Below are 26043 nucleotides of genomic sequence, written 5' to 3'. Positions count from 1 at the left end.
AAGAGCTCTTCTGTTTGGCTGTCAGTGGGCGCTGGCAAGCTTGGACATTTTTTCGGCTTCATGCAGCCTCCATTTGTCGGGAACTTCGGGGCAGGGAGGCTGGCTCCCAGCAGACGGGAAGGCCGGGGTAGGAACTTCCACTGGGCCAACCCAGGAGGCTGGGAAAATGGTTGCAAACTTTCCATTGCAAGGCTAGCCGGGCCTTGCCAAAAAAAAAAAAAAAACCCCACACAAAACAAAAACGCAGCCTTTTTCAGGTACGTGCTAGTCTAATCGCTTTCACGCAGGCATCGGGACGTTAAAAAAAATAAAAATCTAGCCAGATTCTCAGAAATAGTCTCTTTTAAAATCAGTTGTTAAAATCGCATTTTGGATCATCATTAAAAGGGGACAGGTTTGTTCACATATTGGATCCTCATTAAAAGGGGACAGGTTGAACAGCCCACTGATTTTTCAAAAGTTTTCCGGTGGCCACTGCCAAACTATTCTTGGGGTTACACCAAAGGTTTCTGATGAATTTTTACCATTCCGATTTTTAGGAGGGGGAGAAAAAGGCACTAAACTATAGGTATACTACCCTACCTTCTAGTTGCTGATGTAAAAAAGACAAAAAAAATTACAGACTCAGGAGAATTTTTTATTTAAAACTTCAAAACATAGGGTTATATTCACCAAGTTCTTTATTAATGTAAAATATTAAAATTATCCTGTTTATCTGATTAAAAATGTCAAATGCTGTAACTCTGATTTCCTATCAAAACACCAAAGTGTTTGGTAGAAAGGAACAGCTTCTTGAGGGAGATCCAAAAAACTTTGAATTTCCGTAGATTCTGGTGTTCTCGGTCAGACCCTGCCTGGGAAATATATGCCTCTGGCACAGACAGGGTAGGAGTTGGAAGTTGCCTCGAATAGGAAGCTCCCCAGTGTCCTCTGGGAACTGGACTCTATGATTATGATTATTATTATTATGGTATTTGTTGGGCTGCACCATTATCCCAGAAAGAAACTGAAGAGGCATCATGGGAAATTAACAAATACCGCAGTTATGGGAAACTCTGACCAAAGCCCAGGCAGCCTCCAGCAGTCTTTCCTGCCACAGTAATCAATCCTATTTACTGAGCACTTGCTGTGTGCAGAGCACTATACTATGTGTTTGGGAAGATACAATATAACAGAGTTGGAAGACATGTTCCCTGCCCACAAAGGGGTAACAGTCTGGTGGGGGTCAGGGGAGACAGACTAATGTAAGTAAACTATGGCGTTGTGCATGGGCTTACTATTCCACTAGATTGTAAGCTCCTTGAAGGCAGACATTGTCATCATTATAATTACACTATTTGTTAAGCACTTACTATGTACCAAGCACTGTTCTAAGCGCTGTGCAGATATAAGTTAATCAGGTTGGTCACAGTCACTGTCCTACATGGGGCTCGCAGTCTAAGGGTTTGCCAACTGTATTTATTGTACACATTGTGCTAAGTGCTGGACTAAATGTGAGATAATCAGATTTCTTTTATGGTATGTTAGGTGCTTACTATGTGCCAGGCACTGTACACTGAGTGCTGGGATAAATATAAGCTCATCAGGTTGGACACAGTCCATGTCCCATATTGGGCTCACAGATTTAGTCCCCTTTTTATTGGATCCAATAAAAGGGATGATGAGGGAACTGAGGCACAGAGAAGTTAAGTGATTTGCCCAAGGTCAGACAGCAGACAAGTGATGGAGCAGGGATTAGAATCCAGGTCCTTCTGAATCCCAGGCCTGTGGTTTTAGCACTAAGCCATGCTGCTTTTCTTATTGGACATAGTCCTGTCCACAGGGGTCCCAACTGAAGGAGGGAGAACAGGTATTTTAGCCCCATTTTACAGGTGGGAGTATTTAGGCCCAGAGAGGTTATGAGACTCAAGGACATATAGCAGAGAAGTGGCAGAGAAGGGACTAGAACTCAGGTCTCCTGACTCTTGAGCCTGAGCTCTTTCAACGAGATCGCGCTGCCTCAACTGCTCAATTCTGATGGCTCCTCCTTTGCTTTCAAACCCACTCCTCTTCCCTATCCTAAAAAATCCTCCCTAATCCAATCACACAATTTGGCTATCACCTCATCTCTTTCTTACAATATCTGTCCATCCTCCTTGAATGGATTGTTTATACTCGCTCCCTCCATTTCCTCTCCAACTCCTTAACTTTTTACAGTCCAGCTTTCCGTCCACCTCAAGTGCTCTCTCTAAGGTCACCAGTGACATCCTTTTAAAAGAAAAATATATATATATATATATATTTGTTAAGCACTATGTGTCAAACACTGTTCTAAGCACTGGGGTAAATATAAGTGAAATAGGTTGGACATAGTCCCTGTCCTGCATGGGGCTCAGTCTAAACAGGAGGGAGAACACGAGAACTAAGGCTTGGAGAAGTCAAGTGACTTCCCAAGGTCACACAGCTAGGATTTGGCAGAGCCGGGATTAGAACCCAGGTCCTATGACTCCCAGGCCCAAGTTCTATCCACTAGGCCACGCTGCTTCTTGCCAGATATAACAGATTCTATTCTGTCCTTAACGTCCTTGATCTCGTGATGGTGTCTGACACCATGGACCACTTCTCCTGGAAACATTTCATCCTGGTTCCTCTGACAGACTTCTCCAAGTTATCCTCCTAGTTCTCTGACATATTTCTCAGTCTCTAGGAGCATGGGTCTGGGAGTCACAGCCTGGGTTCTAATTCCAGCTCTTCCAGTTGCCTGCTGTGTGACCTTGAGGAAAATGGGAATTCAATACCTGTACACCTCCTAGACTGTGAGCCCCATGTTGGACACAGACTTGTCCTATCTATCTTGTATCTAGCCCAGTGCTTAGTACAGCCCTTGGCACCTAGTAAGCACTTAAATATCATCACTATTTTTATTAACAATATTATTTTAACATCTGCTTCAGCTTCCCACCCACTAACTGTGGGTGGAGCCCTCAGTTTGCTTCTCAATCTACACTGACTCCCCAGGGTAACTCCTGTATTTTCAAAACTTCAACTGCCACCTCTACTTGACTAACTCCTAAATCTCCCCCAATAGCCCAGATTCATTCATTCATTCAATCATATTTATTAGCTCTTACTGTGTGCACAGCACTGTACTAGGCGCTTGGGAAGTACAATTCAGCAACAAATAGAGACAATCTCTGCCCACATGGGCTCACAGTCTAGAAGGGGGGAGACAGACATCAAAACAAGGAAGCAGGCATCAGTAGCAACATTAAAAATAAATAGAATTATAGGTATATACACATAATTAATAAAAATAAATAGAATTATAATTAAATCTCATCTCCTCTTACCTTGAGGACATTTCTCTAGGGATGTTCTGCTGGCATCTCAAGCTCAACATTTTTAAGACTGAGCTTCTCTCCCATATCCTCTCAATGTAACTTTGCTTTCACAATCAAGTGATATCACCATATTTCCAGGCCTCTACCAATCCTAGTATTCAATCGAATACCAAAAACTGTCGCTTCCTCCTTAACAATATTTCCAAAACCCACCCATTCTCCATTCAAAGTGCCACCATACTGACCCAAACTTGTGTTATACCCTGACTCTACTGCATCAGCCTCCTCGCAAACCTCCTGGCCACAAGAGTCTCCCCTTTCCAGTCCATATTTCACTCTGCTGCCTGGACCATTTTTCTAATACATTATTTTGTACTCATGTCCCCACTACTCAAACCTGATTAGCTTGTATCTACCCCAGTGCTTAGCACAGTGCCTGGCACACAGTAAGTACTTTTTATACTGTTAGGCACTTACTTTGTGCTAGGCACTGTTCTAAGCACTGGAGTAGATACAACCTAATCAGATTGGACACAGTCCATGTGCCGCATGGGGCTCACATCCCTGTTTTACAGATGAGGTAACTGAGGCACAGAGAAGTTAAGTGACTTGCTCAACAGCACTCAGCAGATAAGTAGAGGAGTCAGGATTAGAACCAAGGTCCTTTAAAAAAAAACAACCCGCAAAAAACATGAGGATGTTTGTTTATTTTGACTACTCTAGTTACAAATATTTTTATGTTTCTCTCCCTTTACAGTGTAGTGTCTTCATGGGCTGGCAATATGCCACTTTTGTTTTTCTCTACTTCCCAAGTACCTAGTTCAGTGCATCATAACAAATGGGTCCTCAATAAATGCTGCTACTACTATTTCCAGGATGCTGGAAGGACAGGTGGTAAGTAACTTCGAGTTCATTAATTCTGTGTCCATGATATATACCTCACTAATGTTCTCTGGGCTCCTATTGTTGCCTTTGCTTGTAACTACTTGGGAGAGACAAAGTAAAGTTTCTACAAGAAAAATTTTTTAAAAATAAGCTTGTCCCAAAACTATGTGGCCTCTAACAAGTAGTAAGACTTTTAGCTTTTTTCCCCATAGTATGTTGGTATTTGTTAAGCGCTTACTATGTGCCGAGCACTGTTCTAAGCGCTGGGGTAGACACAAGGGAATCAGGTTGTCCCACGTGGGGCTCACAGTCTTAATCCCCATTTTACAGATGAGGGAACTGAGGCACCGAGAAGTTAAGTGACTTGCCCAAAGTCACACAGCTGGCAAGTGGCAGAGCCGGGGTTCGAACCCATGACCTCTCACTCCAAAGCCCGTGCTCTTTCCAGTGAGCCACGCTGCTTCTCTAGTGAGCCACGCTGCTTCTCTAGTATAACTGCAACCAAAAAGTTAGAGATTATTATTTCTCCAGTCAAAACTTGGAAAATCTCTGACAAAACCATCCAAAACCATTTACTGATATTAATAAGAAAAATCTAATTCACCACGTCTTTTGAGGAAAGATGAGACACCAGAGTGAGAATTTAAAATTTTTAGGGACTATGAAGTTTGTACTTAGACATAATTATCTGGAGGACTTGATTTCAATCTATTTTAATTTTTTGCAAGTAAAAACTGCATTTTTTAAAGAGCTATAAAAAGAGTTAACCCAATAACCCCCAAGCTGAAAAAAGCTTTGATTCACCCAAGGGACAGACATTTTATTGATGCTTCTGATGCTTCTCCAGTACATGGTCCGGAGATGGGCTAGAGGAAATAGTCTTGAGTATTTGATAATTAGTCATAAGGGTTTTGAAATTAAATCAAACACTTTGTTTTAGAAAGCTGCTCTTTTCTGTTGAATTCAGACAATCAGAAATGGACAATTCCTTTTCCTTATTTCAGAAAAAAGAGTTTAAAGAAGCATGGATGAACATAATGATCTTCCAAACTCGAGAAGCCAGATCCAGAAGCATGAGATGGTCTTTATTAATATTTTTCCCAGATGGACAATATGAAGCTCCTAATCAAACCAGGAGAAGCGGCAAGGCCTAGTGGAAAGAGCACGGGCCTTGGAATCAAGGACCTGGGTCCTAATCCTGGCTCCACCAGCTGTCTGCTGTGCAACCCTGGGCAAGTCACTTAGGTTCTCTGTGTCTCAGTTACCTCATCTGTAAAATGGGGATTAAGATTGTGAGCCCCATGTGGGACGTGGACTGTGTCCAACCTGATTATCTTGGGTCTAACCCAGCACATAGTACAGTTCCTGGCATGTGGTAAGTGCTTAACAAATACCATATTAAAAAAATATTAGAGTCTGAGGGACAAGCAATCCTCAGATTTGAAGTGTAATGTCATTCCTAGGCAGAGATTTATTTCCTAGAGTTCTATGGGGTCTAAAACTGGCGAGGCTGAGTTCATTTCAGCAGGGTGGGGCTGCATAAGCACATTGTGTTTTGTGTGTGTCCCTTCTAATCCCGGCAGGCACACGGTGTGTGCGTGCACCTTTGCATATATAGCAGAGATGCACTGCCAGACTGGCTGAGGTCTGAAATTCCCCCCGCTGCCTCCTCCCACTCTCAAGCCAGCTGACGAGAAGTTCAAGGAGGTCTGAAATGGAGATGTAGGAAGAGTGTACATGAGAGCTGTCCCCTGATTTAGCCCCATGGAGGGCTATCACCTCTGGTGGGAATGAGTCTTCTTCAAAGGAACAGAAAGGAGCCAGTGGCCTTTCCAATGCAGCCACTCACAGATTTATCCAAACCCGTGTCCTCCCCTGTTCCAAAGAGTTATTTTAAGCTTGATTACGTCTAGGGGAATGACAAAGCAGGTTGCTAATGACAATCACGTTTTGACATTTCCAAGGAGAGAAGAGTTACAATATGTAGATTAATATTTAAGTGAACATTAATAAACTCTCTGGGTTGCTTTTTTAAAAAAAAGACTGTAAGCAGAATGAGAATTAAATTTAGTTCAGTGTGAGATCATTAATATTAGGTGGGGTGTTTGGGAAATGTGGGTACTGACAATCCTTTGTCCCACAAGCGATGCCAGAAGGAATTGGATTGCCTGAATTTTCCATTTTTGACTCTCAAAATCCTCAAAGAAGCTATATACCCCTCTAACTTGCCTCAGAGATCAATTCTAGTTTCGAGAGGTTCCCTCGGTGTCACCTAGAGCTAGCCTTATCAGACGAAAGGATAGGATTACCTCAGAGATCCTGTAATATAGCCAGTCCACCAGTATCAGAGTGACATTCGGCTGGAATCGACACGTGTAGAAGATAGATAACAGCAAAATACCTACACAGCTACTGTTACGCAAGCTGAAACAGGGTTCCCGAAACAGAGCAGGTGGGTATAGGGACATTATGAGGAAACATGGCAGCAAAGCTCCAGGCATACAGCATGAACTATAGGGAGAAGGGAGCAGAGCACGGCATATTTGCCCACCTGGCACGCAATCAGAATAGAGGAATTCATTTTGGGTAAAGCACTGGGCAGTCTCTGAGAAAAAGAAGTATGTCAGAGAAATAGCCACGAAAGTTAGAACTACAGCCAGGAACATAGGCCATGTAAGCTCGTTGTGGGCGGGGAATGTGTCTGTTTATTGTGATATTGTACTCTCCCAAGCAGTACAGTGCTCTGCACACATAAGCGCTCAATAAATACGACTGATTGACTTCACACACTTATTCAGTTAAATCAGGACTGGTGGTCATTTACCAAATTTTTCAACCACTTTACACAAGGACCACTACTTAGACCATGCTAAGACATGGACTACTAAAGATAATAATAGATCATTTTTGCCTTGTCAGGCACACTACAGAGTTTTTTTTTAAGTTACCTGTTGAATACTCCCTTAAAAGTTTTCATAACCTATTCAACTGTAAAGAATCCTGAAATCCGGCAAGTGAAAGAAGCACTTATCCCCAAACAACCACAATTAAATATTGCATTTCTTGAATAGAAGATAGCTGTAAAGGTTGCAAACGATACCTCACAAATTCAGATCTATAATAACTAATAGGAAGGTATTTACTACACTCAGTTTGGCCTGAGTCTGCAGAAATGCTAGGTGTTTTGGCTGAAATATAACAGCAGAATTTGGGAGTACTCTTCTGATAATACAAGCCTGTCTGGATACAGTGTGATGCCGTGTTAAAAGAAATGGTTGTGCCTATGTGTGATGAACAAAGGGGAGTAATACAACAGGAGCTTTCTTCTTGGGGACAGGGAATGTGTCTATCAACTCTGATGTACTCTCCCAAGAGGTTGGTACAGTGCTCTGCACTAAGTGCTCAATAAATACGATTAATACAGGGTTCTGTAAAATACACTGAGGCCATTTAAATGTGGATGATGAGGGTGTTAGCATTCAACCTCTCCAAAAAATGAAGACCTTTTATATTAAGACAATCCAATTATGCTTCTTTTTACCCAAGGTAATAATAATAATGATAATCATCATCATCAAGCACCTACTATGTATGTGCCCAGCACTGTTCTAAGCGCTGGGGTAGATACAAGATAATCAGATCCGACACAGTCCCTCTCTATCCAAAGTAAGGCTCACGGTTCTAAGTAGGAGGGAATAGGATTTAATTCCCATTTTACAGATGAGGAAACTGAGGCATAGAGAAGTTACATCACTTGTCCAAGGTCACACAGCTGGCAAGTGGCTGAGCTGGAATTAGAACACAGGTTCTCTGACTCCCAGGCCCGTGCTCTTTCCACTAGGCCACATTACTACCCCATATTAAAGAATATACAGGAAGAAGGCCATGGTTTAGCTTAAGAAGGGTTACAATTTTGGCTCCCAGTATCACTAAGCAGATATAAAACTCAAAACAATTGACATCTTTTTAGAAAGTCAAGCTTCCAAATCTTGAGTGAGTTTGAGAAGGGTATCCTGGGATATCCTCCCTTAACATCACTGTAACCAATAACTCTCGCATCTGCTACAGAGGAAAAAAGTTATTTCCTGCTAAAACCTGAAGCCTGAAAAGCCGCCATCATTGCCAAGACGGAGGATAAGAACAGTTACGTATGACCAGACAAGCCACTATTCATCTTGGTCACTTGGCCACATAAGAAACATTTATTACACTCCTGATTAAGAATCCAAGTAAGCCAGTTATGACATATGGGAGGACAGCACTTGAACTCAGTTTTTCTGTAAGAATTCCTCTAACAAAAATAATACTTAGTAGTTATTCAGTATAGGAGACCAGTTTCTTTAGATCAATGCAGAATATATTTCAGGGAAACAGAAAAAAACATTGGCTTCTAATACAAAAGTTTTCGACACACACTAATCTAGGAGAAGATAGTCAAAACTAAAACTCACTACCAGACAATTTGCCTGAAAAATGTGCATTTATTTTCAGTGTTCCTTGTTATGTGTTTACTTTGGTGCCAAGCACTGAACTAAGTGTTGGGGGTGCATACAAGATAATTAGGTTGGACACAGATCCTATCCCATATGGGGCTCACAGTCTTAAAAGTAATTATATTTCTCTTTGAAAAGTTTCTCTTTGAGAAAGTAAATATAAGTTTAACCCTTCCACACATCCAATAAATTGACAATTGAATCTGATCCTTTTCCATTTATATTGACTGGTAAATGGTTTCTTTTTATGATAGAGGTGACTCAAGAAATGATATACATGATTAATTCATATTTCTAGCATATTTTTTTAAAAAAGAAAAGCAGCTCATTCCCAGTAAGAATTGTTACAACTTGAAGAATTTGAAGAGAAAAAGGTAACAGCTATTAGGAATCTTTTGCAAAAATAAATTAATTTATGAGTCATTTAGCCACAGTACATCAGTACTCAGTCCAAATTAGCAGAATGTTTACAGTTTAAGTTATTTTAAAACCAAATACACAATATTTTAAAAAATTACAAGTGTAAAAGGAGACTTCAAATTATAAAACACAGCTCAGGCCTGTTGAATTTACTCAGATACCAATATATGCTACAATATTCTTTTATTTTGTGTGGGGTAAGGGGTGAGGGAGAAAGTGGAGAGGAAAGCAGTGAAAATAAGGTCACTGAGTTTTCCAAATGAGTTATGTGGTTTATATTCTGAAGTTTACTAAACATATTAGTTCTCTAGAGTTGGAGTATCAAAAACATGCAATGGTGTTCAATCACGTATAAACTGAATCAAGACCTAAATCAACACTATGTCTTTCACTTCAGGGATAACAAAGCAAGAACAGTGTTCCTCAGTCTAGCACTGTGGTTGGTTTGAATAATCTTGAAAATTAGGAACTATATTCTGGGGGGCTAGAATACCTGCAAACGCAAAACAAAAGAGCAGAAAAATAATTCTTTTTGTAAAGTGCCTTCCAAAAGCAGTCTTGAAATACCTTCAGTAAGTATCACATTTATTTTAAACAGTTTATCCCCTTTCAAAGAAATCTCTCTGAAGTAGATAAGACAGCTATGTCACCAAAACTCAAGACAAGCAGAAACTTCAATGAAAAGGAAATGATCAAACATGGTAAATCTTCTTCTTCTTCTTCTTCTAGATGACATTATAGTTGTTGCTCAAGACAAGATTATGCCAAACAACCCTAAAACAAGTTTCTTTAAAAAAGTTAGCAATAGGACCACCAACCCACAAAAGGTAATCAATGGTATTTATTGAGGGCTTACTAAGTAGTGCTTGAGTGCTTGGGAGGGTACAATACAACATAGTTGGCAGACATGTTCCCTACCCACAGGGAGCTTACAGTCTAGAGGGGGAGACAGATATTAAACTATCAATCGGTGTTTATTGAGTGCTTACTGGGTGCAGAGCACTTTACTAAGTGCTTAGTAGAGTACAACATATCAAAGTTGGGAGACACTTCCCTGCCCACAACAAGCTTCTCTCTACTCCAGATATGCACAGAATAGTATGTGTTAAGTGCTTACTATGTGTCAGGCACTGTACTAAGCACTGGGGTTGATAAAAGAAGCAGCGTGGCTTAGTGGAAAGAGCATGGGCTTGGGAGTCAGATGAAGTGGATTCTAATCCAGCCTCCACCACCTGTCTGTGTGACCTTGGGCAAGTCACTTAACTTCTCTGTGCCTCAGTTACCTCATATGTAAAATGGGGATTAAAAATGTGAGCCCATGTGGGACAATCTGATTCCCCTGTACCAACCCCAGCGCTTAGAACAGTACTTGGCACAGAGGAAGCATTTAACAAATACCATCATTATTATTATTAAAAGCTAATGAGGTTGGACACAGTCTGTATCCCACATGGGGCTCGTGGTCTTAATCCTCATTTTACACATGAAGGAACTGAGGCACAGAAAACTTAAGTGACTTGCCCAAGGCCACAAAGCAGAAAAATAGCAGAGCCAGGTTCAGAACCCAGGTCCTTTTGAACTTCCAGGCCTTTGCTCTATCCACTAGGCCATGCCACTTCTTGAATAACTGACAATGTACATCACTATTTAATGAATAAAGCACTTGTCATTGCATTTGAATGTTTACATGGCAATTTATCATTATATCCAAAAATAGTCTTGGAATAATATTCAAGTTGGTAGCTTTCACATAGAATACATTAAGTTCCATTTTGAGACATAAAATAAGATTTGAAGGAAGTTTTTTTATGCTTGTTTTACAAAGACTTTATATGAAGGAGGGATCTTAATTCTGGGGGTTTATCGGTTTCTGAACTGTTTTCCAATTACATTTGCAAATTTAAAATCCTCTGAGATCACAATTAGTTTGCATAAGATGAAATAATTTAAAAAATAATCAAATGCAAAGTAAGACTTTTAAATTGGCAAACACAAATACAAGTAGTGAGGAGGGGATAAAACAGTTTCAGAATTTTAAAGGGTATCAATTATTTTTTCCTCCCAAAATCACCTTTTTCCTGGTTTTTACAAGAACAAGGAAAAGACCTGCCTTACTCTTATTACACAACTTTGGGCATTACTCAGAGCTGTCTTACAAAACTGGTGAGAGCACAGTGGTATCTTTTATTGTAGAGGTCTCAGGTATGTGGTTTTGGTTCTGTGACCACAGACTGTATGCATTCTCCCTATCAACCCTCTCACATGACACTGAGCACAGAGGAACTGGGTTGAGAGTGTTTAATGGCTCAGCACTAACCAGTACAAACATTGTAATAATCACCCCCAAGTGTTTGTTTTGCTAGTCGTAGGACATACCTCTTCCCTCAACTATGGGTGATGTGCATTTTCACAGACGTAGTGTGCTGGTGCTTTTCTGTATAACGCTCACACCTACATATTCAGTCTCACCACTAGAACTGTCTCCCCCGATTAGACTGTAAGCCCATCAAAGGGCAGGGACTGTCTTTGTTACCGATTTGTACATTCCAAGCACTTAGTACAGTGCTCTGCACATAGTAAGCGCTCAATAATTACTACTGAATGAATGAATGAATCTTTGAACCTAAGGATAATTAATTCTACATGGGCGACAGGAGAGGCAGATATCCTAGATTAACAAGAGGTTAAGACCTATGTTCTTACATTCCTAGTCAGTCAATCATATTTATGGAGCTCTGTGTGCAGAGCACTGTATTAAACACTTGGGAGAGTACACTGTAGCAATCAACATGACACATTCCCCGCCCACAACAGGCTTACAATCTCTAAAGGGAGGAAAAGGGATTTGGGAAGTGGGAAGTGAATGTTCTGTTATACTGTTGTGTTGTACTCTCCCAAGCACTTAGTACAGTGCTCTGCACATAGTAAGCGCTCAAATACAATAGATAGGGAAGAGAAGTCAAAGATTTTGGTCAACAATGGTCCTTTTGATATATCCTGCCAGCCTAGAGGGCCAAAAGCTGGAGAGAGAAGCTTCTGTTATACTGTTGTGTTGTACTCTCCCAAGCACTTAGTACAGTGCTCTGCACATAGTAAGCGCTCAAATACAATAGATAGGGAAGAGAAGTCAAAGATTTTGGTCAACAATGGTCCTTTTGATATATCCTGCCAGCCTAGAGGGCCAAAAGCTGGAGAGAGAAGCTTCCATGGGGTAACTGAGATCTAGTCGGGGAATTAGTTGGGGGAGAATGTGCACTGGGTTCATTCTTCCCTCAAACCTGAGAGAATCAAGAAACTGGCACCTGGAGACATAAAAGTCCAAGAGGAGAGGAATCAGAAGATCAGAAGGTCTGTCTCCCCATCTATACTCTAAGCACACTGTGGGCAGGGAACATGTCTCCTAATTCTGTTGTATTGCCCTCTCCCAAGTGTTGAGTAGAGTGCTCTGACAGACAGCACTCAATAAATGCCACTTATTGACAGATCAGGAGAGAGTGAAAAGGAGAGAACAGAGAAGGCTGCAGTGGTGTACTTTTGGGTGTTGGTTGCATTTTGGGAGTTTAAATTGTCAGAATAAGGCATTTTTGTTAGGCGCTGTAGCTGCCTGGAAGAATCTGTACATTTTATCATCTTGAAACTACATTAACATAATTATAGAAAAGATCCTTCTTAATAAACAACTGACACGTGGTTTTAGGCTAGTTGGGCTGGGCCATTTCACAAAATATTAGCATCTAAAAAACAGTTTTTAAAACATTACTTTAGGGGCCTCAGTACAATTTTCTACTTAAAGAAAATTTGAGAGCTATTAATCACCATGGCACTAGGAAGGAAGCATTAAAATCCACAACTGAATAGACCTATAACTAAAATGGAGCAAATTACAATTCCTCTGAGGGAGAACTTACTGAGAAATAAAATATGCTTTTCAAAATTCTGTTAGTCTCATAAGTCCAAAACTCCCTACCCCCAACCACATACTCACAACATACAAACATGAGCAAGAATGCAAAAATCACTTAGAAGTGTTCAATCTCTGTTACCCAGGGAATACATAGTTCATAAATCATTTTAATCTAGTACTCTGGTCTCCTAGCCATAAAGGCCACCAGAAAACTTCATCTTTAGTTGTCACTGTCAGAGTGGGCTGCAGATGGAGATGGATTTTAAAGGGTCTGGGTTCTAGCTCTGCATTATCTAATCCCTAAGGCACCATGAATACTTTTTAGCTAGCAGTTGTGTAAAACCAGGGAGACTGTCACAAAAGGGAGTATTCAGTTCACTGGCTGGATCAAGACAAGGAAAATATTCAGATAATTCAGAATTTCTTAAAAAGTGTACTTTGGTTAAAAAATATCCAGTTACTACAGCAAGTCTTTTTTCATCTGAAATATATGGGGAATTCAGAACAAAGCATATTTTGGAAATCTCAGTGATGTATGCTTTGTATGAGTGCTAAAAGATGCTTATGGGAAAGAGCATTATTCTGGTGAATTCAAAAGCAAACCTACACACCTGAAGTGTTGGCTAATTCTAAATAGTGTAATTTAAAAGATTATATATTGTGAGCCAATATGACAAAAATGCAGTGACAGTTGAAAAATAGTTGATTTCTGAGTTAAGGCCAAAATTATCCCTTGCAAGCAAACCCTAATGACAAAGAGAATAATGAAGACAAAGTTACCATTGCAACAAATTATGTTATATTTGGGTTTACCCCTAAAGGCTGACTATTTCTTTTAAGTCCGGGTTTAGAAGCCACAGACTTGACTGTATGGGGCAGTGGGGTGCACCCACTGGCCTGGGTGACTTTGGACAAGTCACAACCTCTCAGGGCATTAGTTGTCTTATCTGCAAAATGGCACAAGATATTTTGTATTCCATGAAAGACAGGAATTGTGTCCAATCCCTTGACCACCAATCAATCCAACAATAGTATTTATCACACACCTGCGTCAACAACTAACGACTTGATAGCGCTTGCCCATTCATACCAGACAGATGCTTTAATGACTAATCTCGGCTCAGAACTGGGAGGTCCTGAGTTGCCACCTACTACACACAGGCCACTGGGTCTACCTTGCACCCTAGCTCCAAGTGTCCTTAGTCCCCTCCCTCTGATCCCCCCACCCCTCCCCTCTGTGCCCAGAACTGCTTATCTCCCTCCCATCACCCAAGGCCAGCCCTCCTAGGTTCACTCCCATTCAACCCCTCCCCACCCCTTGCATCACCCCCACCCCTCTCCCTGGCCCCACCCTGTCATCCTGCCCCAGCCCCTACCAGCTCACTCCCATTCAACCCCTTCCTACGCCTCATGCAACAGCCCCACCTCACGCAACCTCCCCACAGCCTCAGCCAAGTGCGGCCTGTGGAATCCCAGCTCCATCATGGGAAAGTTTCCCTTCATCCCTGACCTGATCCTGACCCAATCACTGCTCCTTCTCGCCATCACTGAAACCTCGCTCTTCCCAGATGACAGGACATCCCCTGCCACTCTCTCTAGAGGGGGATTTGTCTTCTCCCACTCCACCAGACTCACTGGGAAATGGGAAGGAGTAGGCTTCCTTCTTCCCTACCTGCCCCCTGCACCCCCCAAAGGCTGCTTTGGCACCAGCCCACTTTTCTTGGAAGCCCATATCATCCACTTTACCACCTACTCCAATTACTAGTCACTGTCATCTACAAGCCTCCAGGCCCCACCTCCAGTTTTCTGAACCATTTTGATTTCTTTCTCATATTGCTTCTCTCATTCTCCAATTCTGCATTGATCCTTGCATGGGGTTGACCCCAACAATCCTTCCACTGTCCACCTCCTTTCACTCCTCTATTCCAATGACCTCCTGCTCCACCCCCACCTCCCAGACTCACCAACTTGGGTCACACTTGATTTTATAATCTTTAGTAACTATACAATCTCTACCCTCACCGATTCTGAAATTCCTGTATCAGACCACAACCTCCTCACTTGCTCTTTCCCAATACACCCACCCCCAGCAAATCTGTTCCTTCCCTGTCACAGACACCTCCGTTCTTTTGACCCCCTCCAATATTCTTCGGCCATCCTATCCTATTTGGTCTCCAACCCAAAACTACCTTCTCCTGATGCACACATCAACACCACTCTCTCCACTAAACAACTCCCTTGCTCCCCTGTCCCTCCAAAGGTTTTGTACCACTAACCCGCAACCCTGGTTCACCTCCACAATCCGCTTCCTACACTCCTGTGCCTGAGCTGCAGAGAACTGTTGGCAGAAATCCAGACATCTCTCTGACCTCGTTGACCTTAAATTCATTATCTGCTTCAATTCGGTCCTCTCCACTGCCCGACAACAATGTTTCTTTTTCCTAATTCACTCCCACATCCACTGCCCTGGCCAGCTGTTCCAAGCATTTATCTCCCTCTTCAAACCTCTTGTCCCCTCTACCCCCACCATCTCTTTCCGCTAATGACCTGCCTACACACTTCATCAACAAATTTAAATCCATCAGGCATAATCTCCCAAAAATCTCCCCTGCACTTCTCCAATCCCCCACTCCTCCACCCTCTTTGACTCACCTGCTAATCCCTGCAGTAACTCAAGAAGAGAATTCTCATCTTCTCTCTAAATCTATGCCTTCCACCTGTGCTTCTGACCCCACCCCTTCATACATTTTTAAAACACTCGCCCCCTTCCTTCTTCCCTCCTTCACTAACATCTTCAACTGATCAATTTCCAACACCTTAATCCCCACTGCTTTAAAACATGCTTATGTGATTTCCTATAAAATCCTCCCTTGACCCCAGAGTTCTCTCCAGTTATCACCTCATCTCCCTCTTATCATTTCTCTCCAAACTTCTTGAGAGAGTTGTTTATAACCACTGTCTCCATTTCCTATCCTCCAGTTTTCTCCTAGGTCCCCTTCAATCTGGCTTCTACCACCTTCACTCCACAGAAACAACCCTCTCAAAAGTAACCAATGAACTTCTCACCAAATCCAATGGCCTATTCTCCATCCTAATCCCTTTAGACTTCTCAGCCGATTTTAACACAGTAGACCACCCCCTTCTTGAAACTTTATCCAAGCTTTACTGTTTCACCTATATTGTCCTTTTTTGGTTCTCCTCCTGCATCTCTGACCGCTTCTTCTCAGTCTCTTTGGATGGCTCCTCCTCCTGTCTCCCACCCTGACAGAAGGGTCCCTCAAGGCTCAGTTCTAAATCCTCTTCTATTCTCCCTCTCCACCCATTCCTCTTCTATTCTCCCTCTCCACCCATTCCCTTGGAGAACTCATTCGCTCTCGTGGCTTCAATTACCATCTCTATGCAGATGACTCCCAAATCTACGTCTCCAGGCCTGACCCAACTTGTTTGCTGCAATCTTGCATTTCCTCCTGCCTTCAAGACATATCTACTTGGATGTCCTGTCAACACTTCAAATTATGCATGTCTAAAACCTAAACCGCTTATCTTCCCACCCAAACCGTCCTCCCCATCTTTCCCATCACTTTAGACAACACAACTATCCACCCTCTCCCACAAGTCTACCTGGGAATTGTCCTTGACTCATCTCCCTCATTCCACCCACATATTCAATATGTCACCAAATCCTGTCAGTTCTACCTTTATGACATAGCTAAAATCTACCCTTTCCTTTAGATTGTGAGCCTGACATTGGGCAGGGATTGTCTCTATCTGTTGCCAAACTGTGCTTTCCAAGTGCTTTGTACTGCTCTGCACATAGTAAGCACTCAATAAATACTACTGAATGAATGAATGAATCCAAACTGCTACCATGCCGATCCAAGCACTTATCCTATCCCGTTTTGACTACTGCATCTGCCTCCTCAATGAACTCCTGGCCTCCTCTCTCTCCCCACTCCAATCCATACTTCAATCTGCTGCATGGATCATTTATCAACAAAAACATTCATCCATGTCTCGGCACTTCTCAAGAACCTCCACTTCAAACAGAAACTCCTTATCATTGGTTTCAAAGCACTCAGCTTGTTCCATCCTACCTCACCTCACTAATCTCCTACAGCCCAGCTCGCACACTCCGCTCCTCTAGCGCCAGCTTACTCACTGTGCCCTGATCTCATCTATCTCATTGCCAATCCCTTCCTCAGGCCCTCCCCCTTAGCCTGGAACTCCCCCCTCCAACCCCATATATGCTATATCACCACTCTCTCTACCTTCAAAGCATTATTAAGGACACATCTCCAAGAGACCTTCCCCAGTTAAGTACTCCTTTCTCTTGCTCACTCTCCCTTCTGTGTCATCTATGCACTTGGACCTGTGTCCTTTGGACTTCAGATATTTGCCCCACCTCCAGCCCCATAGCACTTGTGTACATATCTTTAAATTATATATTCATGTTAATGTCTGTCTCTCCCTCTAGACTGTAAGGTCATTATAGGCAAGGAACGTGTCTGCTAATTATGGTGTACTCTCCCAAGTGCTTAGTACAGTGCTCTGCATATAGTAAATGCACATTAAATACCATTGATTGATTGCCTAATTATACAGATGATTCCCAAATCTACATCTCCAGCCCTGACCTCTTTCCTTCCATGCAGTCTCACATTTCCTCCTGCCCTCAGGACATTTCTACCTGGATGTCCCATCACATCTCAAACCAAACATGTCCCAAACTGACCTCCTTATCTTTCCACCCAAATCCTGTCTTCTCCCATCTTTTCCATCACTATAGACAATACCACCACCCTCCCTATCTCACAACCCCATAACCTTGGCACTGACCTCGACTCATCTCTCTCATTCTAATCACCTGTTCGTCTCCAAATACTGTTGGTTCTGCCTTCACAACATTACTAAAATTCACCCTTTCTTCTCCAAACTGCTAGCACACTGATCCAAGCACTTATCCTCTCCCTTCTTGATTACTGCATCTGTGTCCTCGCTGACCTCTCCACCTCCTGTCTCTCTCCACTCCAGGCCATACTTCACTCTACTGCATAAATCCTTTTTCCACAAAAACGTTCAGTTTTGGCTTTAAAGCACTCAATCAGCCTGCCCCATCCTATCTCACCGCACTAATCTCCTACTACAGCCCAGCCTGCACACTTCGCTCCACTAGCGCCTGCTTACTCACTTTGTCTCGCCACCAACTGCTTTCCTCCCCTAAGCTTACAACTTCCTTCTCCTCCAGATACACCAGACCACCACCCTCTCCATCTTTAAGACATCGTTAAGGTCACATCTCCTCCAAAAGGCCTTCCCCGATTAAGCCCTTTTTTCCCCAGCCTGGTCTCCCTTGGATGTGTGACCTTTGGATATTTGATATTTGCCCCACCTCCCCAACCCTTATGTACATATCTTTAAACTATATATTATAAATCATTTACTTATATTAATGTCTGTCTCCCCCTCTATACTGTAAGTTCATTATGGGCAGGGAATATGTCCACTCATTCTTTTGTATTATACTCCGTGCTTAGTGCTTATTAAGTGCTAAATAAGTACCACTGATTAATTAATAATAATAATGGTATTTGTTAAGTACTTACTATGTGCCAAGCAATTGATTGACAGTGTGCAGAGTGGTCTACTAAGAACTTGGGAGAGTACTAAGGACTTGGGAGAGTACCAAAGAATTGGTAGACATGAACCCTGCCCACAAAGAGTGGGAGACAGACACGAAAATAAATTACAGGTAAGAGGAAGCAATAGACTATAAAAAGCCAAGTAACAGGGAAGGATACCTGTATAGCCACAAGTGCTTTGCAGATAGTAAGCACTAAATAAATACCATAATTATTATTTTCATTCTGTCAGTTTGACTGCAAAATGAAAAGATGACATACCAGAAGATCTTAAAACCATATGCTCAAGTGCTTTGAGAAGTTTGAGATTTTTCCATTTCTGTGATCAAGCAGCTATGCCATCACTTGCCCCAACCTCTGCATGCACCAACTTGGATATCTGACCAGTCTTCCTCTACATACCAGCGCAGAGGGTGCTCAGGACTCTACCCCACTGCTGAGAGCAGAGGCCAGGAACTGTGGGGACTTGTGATTAGAGAACTGACTACTGGACATATTTGAAGGTTAAGGAGACTTTGGCTGTTTGAAACCAAGGACTGTTCCTGTAATGAGGAAGATCATCAGGACTTTCCCCTAAGAACTGTTTAGTTGTCCATTTACTTTTCTTTACCCTTGATTTTCAGGAATAGGGACTCACGCTTTGTAACCACTCCAGCAACTTTCCCAAATCCCACATGCTTCTACTTAAATACATTTTCTTTTTGTCTATCCTCAGTGGAATTGGAATACTTGGTTGCTCATCTCTAAATAAAAACCTTTCCAAGAAAAGCTACCTCTATTAAATTGGTTCTCAGACTTCTCCAAGTCTTTAGCCTTTTCTCAGAGACAAAAACATGATATTTTTAAAATGCCATAATGGGCGAGGCCTTATGGTCTATCTGGTCCAGGATTCTAACTCAAACAGTGGCAGCAAAGAACACTTGGAGGACCCAAGTCATACGTGGCATCCTTAAATTCATCCTCATAATTAACTGTTTAATAATACTAACAATTCTCCTTAATAACCCATTCGATTAAATTTATCTGAAGTCTTCCTTGAGTGAACTAATTTTTGCCTGACCAACTTTGCAGTTACAAATTCAACATCTTTAGTATTTGATCTATGAGGAAATGTGTCTATTTGAAACTTGCCACCTTCAAAATACTCCTGTCCCAAAGTTGTGGCATTTGGTGAACCATTATTCTATAACTTCCCTGTCCACACACTTCATGATTTTGTAATTTTCAATCACGCCCACGCTCAGCCTTGGTCTTTCCAAACTGAATTGTCCCTTTGAGCTTAGCCACATGTTGAAGCAACTCCATCTGCTCCACCCAATCATTTTTACTGTCCTTTTCCAAACCATCCCTAGAACTACACACAGTACTCCAAATGTCGAATTCTAAGCCTTTCCTGATGAAGTCCAACAACTGTGTTGGGCACTCTTTGGTTATTGTACTTTGGACCAACAAGAATCTCACTGAATAGCGCCTTTATGATTTTTCCTGAATTGGGATCACTTTGATGCACTCATCATATAGCTGTAATTTGGATTTTTTTTTTCTGGAAAATCATTACAGCTTACTCAAAATGAAGTTTATTTGGCATTTCCTGCTCTCTCATTCATCAGTATATTTTCCCACTCGGAAGTGTCACATTCAAACTTGAAGATCTGATCTTGCACTTTCTCTATGTAAAATGTTAGATAAAATGGCAATCCCTGAGGACCATCAGTCCTCATATTTACAGGTCTATCCAAAAGAGTGCTCATTTATTCCTCCCCTTTGTTTCCTATCATTTGGCTAGTTTTCTATTCACATTCTTCTAGGCTCATGGTAACTCGAATTTGCAGCGTGGCTCAGTGGAAAGAGCACGGGCTTTGGAGTCAGGGCTCATGAGTTTGAATCCCAGCTCTGCCACTTGTCGGCTGTGTGACTCTGGGCAAGTCACTTAACTTCTCTGTGCCTCAGTTCCCTCATCTGTAAAATGGGGATTAAGACTGTGAGCCCCACGTGGGACAACCTGATTCCCCTATGTCTACCCCAGCGCTTAGAACAGTGCTCGGCACATAGTAAGCACTTAACAAATACCAACATTATTATTATTATTAAAACTCTTCGGTGTAGAACCTTGCTAAAGGCCTATTGAAAAACTAAGTACAGCCAGTTCCCCCGGTTAGCTTGAAATAAAACACCATGGGAAGAATTGGAAAACATTCTTCTGTCGAAACAAGTTTGCCTGGATAGAACCTGATGTGGTTTCAACAGAGTGGAGATCAAGGCATGGGTGCTACAATGTGAGTTTTTCTTAACGAGACATTCTTCAAGAATGCACATCCAACACTAAAAGAGAACTGATGGTTTTCTATGTCTACTGCTTCCCTTTTAACATATGCTTTATTGATCCCCTCAGAACTCAAGAAGATTATTGAGATGGTATTGGAATGGGAAAAAATGAGTGCATCTTTCCCCCAACCGGCTGAATTTTTTTGAAAACTTCACTTGTAGATGTTCAATATAAAATTCAGGATCACTTTGCCAGCATTAGAAGTGCAACTCACTGGTCTAATTTCCAGATTCACCGGGAGGATGGAAGTTCCACTAACATTTCAACCCTTTAATCATCCTAGCACATTATGCCTTTAGAAAAGATCTGATTACAGTCATGTCTAATAGGATAACCTCATCATTTCTGTACCATATATCAAAGTTCTTATTAACATTGGTATTAATTATCTGGGTACAGGATCCATTTGAGTTATATGTTGACTTTTCAATAGTATTCTATCCCATTTGAGGAACTATATTCAAAATGGAAATGTGCAAATAGTGATCTCATTTCCACCATAAACATCCTTAAGTACCCTTTACTTAAATATTTGTAAAATATTGTCAATTAAGTTAATGCTAGCAGTCCCCAAATATTAAATATTTCACACGGTCAATAATTGTCAAAAAATAGAAAGAAATAAAAAGTTCCCACTAATAACTCAATTACAAGCAGCTCCTTTCCTTCCTTAAAAGGAACCCAATATGAACTCAGAAATGGCAGAAGGAAAAATACCTTTTAAAGCTGGTAGTTTCTGGAGTTCTCTGTTATTGCTGATACTAAATCTCGAAGAACTCTGGCGTTTTTCTTTCTTTAATACAGTCTGCGCAGTAGGTACTTTTATTTTTGATAATGGAGTTTGGGGAGGAGTCGCGCTGTTGGCTTTCTTGTTAGAAATCTGTTTCCAAGAAAAACACAAATGCACATTTACCAAATGTCACGTTTTCCTTCACAGAAGGTGAGAATTCCATGAGCAAAGTTCAGATCACATTTCCACCAGAGTTTTTAAACACAACCCTTGCCTTAATTTCTTAACCTACTTTATTATATCACCAGCTTCCGAGTCATCTGTTCCCTACTCAAAGCTGTTCCATGCATACCTGAGGCAAGACTACCAGCAGGTTGGAATCGACATGCAGCTCATGTCACCAATAGTATCTCAGAGTAGTCATTAACATTAAGTGGACTGGCTATTACTACTTAGTCACAGTTTGGCACAGCAGGATTCAAATCCATTACTTGGTGCAGTCAAGGGCTCAGTGGAAAGAGCATGGGCTTTGGAGTCAGGGCTCATGAATTCGAATCCCAGCTCTGCCACTTGTCGGCTGTGTGACTGTGGGCAAGTCACTTAACTTCTCTGTGCCTCAGTTCCCTCATCTGTAAAATGGGGATTAAGACTGTGAGCCCCACGTGGGACAACCTGATTCCCCTATGTCTACCCCTGCGCTTAGAACAGTGCTCGGCACATAGTAAGCGCTTAACAAATACCAACATTATTATAATTCCTGTGAGGGTGAGACTGCACCCTCGTATGGGTCTCCTGCTTGGTCCAAGAATCTGTTTGACGGCTGCTGTCCATGGGTCTCGGTGGCTTTTTGCTACCCCTTTCACCTCACCACCAGCCTTCCCAGACTCTCCACCAGCCATGTGGTAGGTGTGCTGTGTGTCTTGGACTTCACCTGCCCTCAGCCATCTGGCAGCCAGATAGACGGGGATGGTGATGAAGGCAGCGTGGAGATACTTGGCTCCAAAATATTACTTTGGCCTGCTGCCTTTAGCCTGTTGCTGAATGAGGTTTGCCTTGTTAGATTTGGAAAAAGAGACTGGCACAGGAATGGGATACTTTATATATTCTGTATACTTGTTGACCTAATGAGTGAAAACTCAAACTACTACTCCCTCCCTCACCTTCAAAGCCTAACTGAAGGCATATCTCCTCCAAAAGGACTTTCCTAAGTCCCCCTTTCCTCTTTTCCAACTTCCTTCTGTGTCACCCTGACTTGATCCCTTTGTTCTTCCCCCCTCCCAGCCTCACAGCACTTATGTACATATCTGTAATTTATTTATATTAATGTCTGTCTCCACCAGCTCTAGATTGTAAGCTCGCTGTGGGCAGGAATGTCTCTTTGTTGTATGGTACTCTCCCAAGCGTTTAGTACAGTGCTCTGCACACAGTAAATGCTCAAAAAATATAATTGAATGAATGACCTCCAAAATACAGCTGACATGGGAGCACAAAGTTCCATTAATGAAAAATGAATAAATCCCTAATTCTATTAGCTACAGTACTTCTTTAATTATTGTCCTGTTTCAAGAGGTAACAGGAGTTGGACAACTTTGTTGTACAGTCCTGCAATCGCTAGGAATACTCAATATCCTAGTTGAAGCTGGAATTAGCTCTCATGGTCATTCAGTTATGTTGGTCCACTTAATCCCCTTTAAAGTCAAACTGAAGGAGGTTAAATTAAGGCAAAATTCTACTATTGTATGAATCTATATTTTATGGAAATATAATTCATATTTTCATTTCTTGGCAAGAAACAGATGTTCAGCAAAATTTAAAATGGAGTTAATTCATTTTCCATCTGCCAACATTTGAATATCCTCTGGTGTATAAAGTTCATAAGGAATCAATTCTGCAATAAATACTGACACTAACCCCACCTAAATTGCAACCGATCAGCTCTTTACTCCAGAAATTTACAAACTGTCCATTTGGATATTCAAGATGTTTTCCAATAACACAAGATATCAGCTTTAATGATCTCAAACCCTAACCCAGCAAAAAGTTGCTTATGGAATTCGTTGCTTGCACAGTGAAAAGATATTGGTAGAATCAATCATATTTATTGAGTGCTTACTGTGTGTGGAACACTCTACTAAGCACTGGGAGAGAACAACACAATGGAGTTGGTAGCCACGTTCCATGCCCACAACGAGTTTACAGTCTAATCTTAGAAAACAGCTTTTAATTGATTTTTAATATACACTGGTTATTGAGGCTGTATCTATCATGCATTTTGTACAACCTGAGAGGCTTCTACCCAGAAGTTACAATTTAGAAGCCTGATATCTCTAGATGTCCTTTGGACTTGGGGATGATATTACCAACACTGCAGATGTGTTGCTGACAGTCCCTTCCATATGGCATCCACAAAACAATGCTACAAATGTATTGCTAGGTAGTCATGAGACACTTGCTAGTTGCTTTGGACCAAGCTTTGCATTTCAGCAATTTAACCATTGATAAGGCAGTTATTTAACAACCAGTTATTTACTGGTCTCGTTGTCTCCTATCTGTCCTCTGAACTGGGTGTTACCCAAGAAGGGTGTTCTTGGGTGGCTCCCTTACCCCTTGTGCTTGGTCTGATTTTAGTACACAGGCAATATCCACTCTAGAAGATGAACTTGGTTTTGAAAGTTAGAGATCCCAATTTGGCCTGAGCTTCCCAGGTGTCCAAGGGCTCGTGCAACCAAAGTGAGCTGCTGAAATTAAGGTCTGCAATGATGATTCTGTTCTGGTAAGACAATCCTCGGGTCCTTGACTGCCTGAAGCCTTGACTGAGCAACTCTTCAGCCACAGTTATCTTTTTAAATAGTATCTGTTAAGCACTTACTACGTGTTAGGCACTAAACTAAGCACTGGGGTAGTAATGAACCTAATCAGGCTGGACACCACCCATGTCCCTGCTGGGGCTCACAGTCTTAATCCCCATTTTTAAAGATGAGGTAAATGAGGGACAGAGGAATAATAATAATAATAATAATAATAATAATGTTGGTATTTGTTAAGCACTTACTATATGCAGAGCACTGTTCTAAGTGCTGGGGTAGATACAAGGTAATCAGGTTGTCCCACGTGAGGCTCACAGTTAATCCCCATTTTACAGATGAGGTAACTGAGGCACAGAGAAGTTAAGTGACTTGCCCAAAGTCACACAGCTGACAAGTGGCAGAGCCGGGATTCAAACCCATGACCTCTGACTCCCAAGCCCGGGCTCTTTCCACTGAGCCACGCTGCTTCTGTGACTTGCTCATAGTTACCCAGGAGACAAGTGGTATAGCCGGGACTAGAAAAGTGGCCTAATGGTTAGAGCACAGGAGGCAGAAGGACCTGGGTTTTAATCCCAGCTCTACCACCTGTCTGTGTGACCTTGGGCAAGTCACTTAACTTCTCTGTGCCTCAGTTCCCTCATCTGTAAAATGGGGATTAAGACTGTGAGCCCCATGTAGGACATGGACTGTGTCCAACCTGATTAGCCAGAATCTACCCCAATGCTTATTTCTGTGCCTGGCACACAGTAAACGCTTAATAGCATAAAAAAACAAAAACACCACCAGATCCTTCTCCCAAGCCCGTGATCTATCCACTAGGCCACACTGCCTCTCTTGGTGAAGTCAAAGGAAATGTATCCTCTAAATTTTGTCTAGTGGCTTTCTATGCCCAGCATAAGCAGAGAAGCGCAGCCCTTGCTAGGTCAATTTCAGACATGTACACAAAATCTGGCTGCACTGTAGGTCTTTCGCCACTCCACTCCCAGGGGACTGAAGTTGTGTGATCAGCATAATAGCTGCCCCTCTAGTTCCGGGTCAGAAGGGAGCTTCAGGACCAGAGGATTCGTAATGGCTCTTAGGTGGTACAGCTTTCAGTTGGCCTGTACTTTACACCTTTATTTCTCCAGGCCAAATGCAATCCCAGGATAAAGTACTTACTCTCAGTACCTTGATCTTTTCTATCTCCCTTTTGATCCCTTGCCCCCATCCTCCCACTGGTCTGGCACTCCTCCCCCTTCACTTCCAGCATGAAGCAGCATGGTGTAGTGGATAGAGCACGGACCTGAGTTCAGAAGGTCATGGGTTCTATTCCTGGTTCCGTCACTTATCTGCTGTGTGACCTTGGGCAAGTCACTCACTTCTCTGGGCCTCAATTACCTCATCTGTAAAATGGGGATTGAGACTGTGAGCCCTATGTGGGACAGGGACTGTGTCCAATCTGATCTGCTCGCATCCATCCCAGCGCTTAGTACAGTGCCTGGCGCATGGTTAAGTGCTTAACAAATACCATAAATATTGA

The 26043-nt window shown here is 42.0% G+C and overlaps 1 protein-coding gene across 2 annotated transcripts in view; it reads right to left on the bottom strand.

Moving 5' to 3' along the window:
* PPP2R5C (protein phosphatase 2 regulatory subunit B'gamma) overlaps positions 1-26043 on the bottom strand; it is a 148141-nt gene that overhangs the window by 108628 nt on the left and 13470 nt on the right. For both annotated transcript variants that reach the window (XM_029068772.2, XM_029068840.2), the window contains exon 3: positions 21705-21867. In XM_029068772.2, coding sequence (XP_028924605.1) covers positions 21705-21867 — 163 coding nt within the window. The remainder of the gene's footprint in view (positions 1-21704; positions 21868-26043) is intronic.

The sequence above is a fragment of the Ornithorhynchus anatinus genome, chromosome 1 (assembly GCF_004115215.2).
Source record: "Ornithorhynchus anatinus isolate Pmale09 chromosome 1, mOrnAna1.pri.v4, whole genome shotgun sequence".
Classification (NCBI taxonomy): Eukaryota; Metazoa; Chordata; class Mammalia; order Monotremata; family Ornithorhynchidae; genus Ornithorhynchus; species Ornithorhynchus anatinus.
The sequence above is the reverse complement of the archived record's forward strand: the minus strand, read 5'-3'. Positions and strand labels throughout refer to the sequence as shown.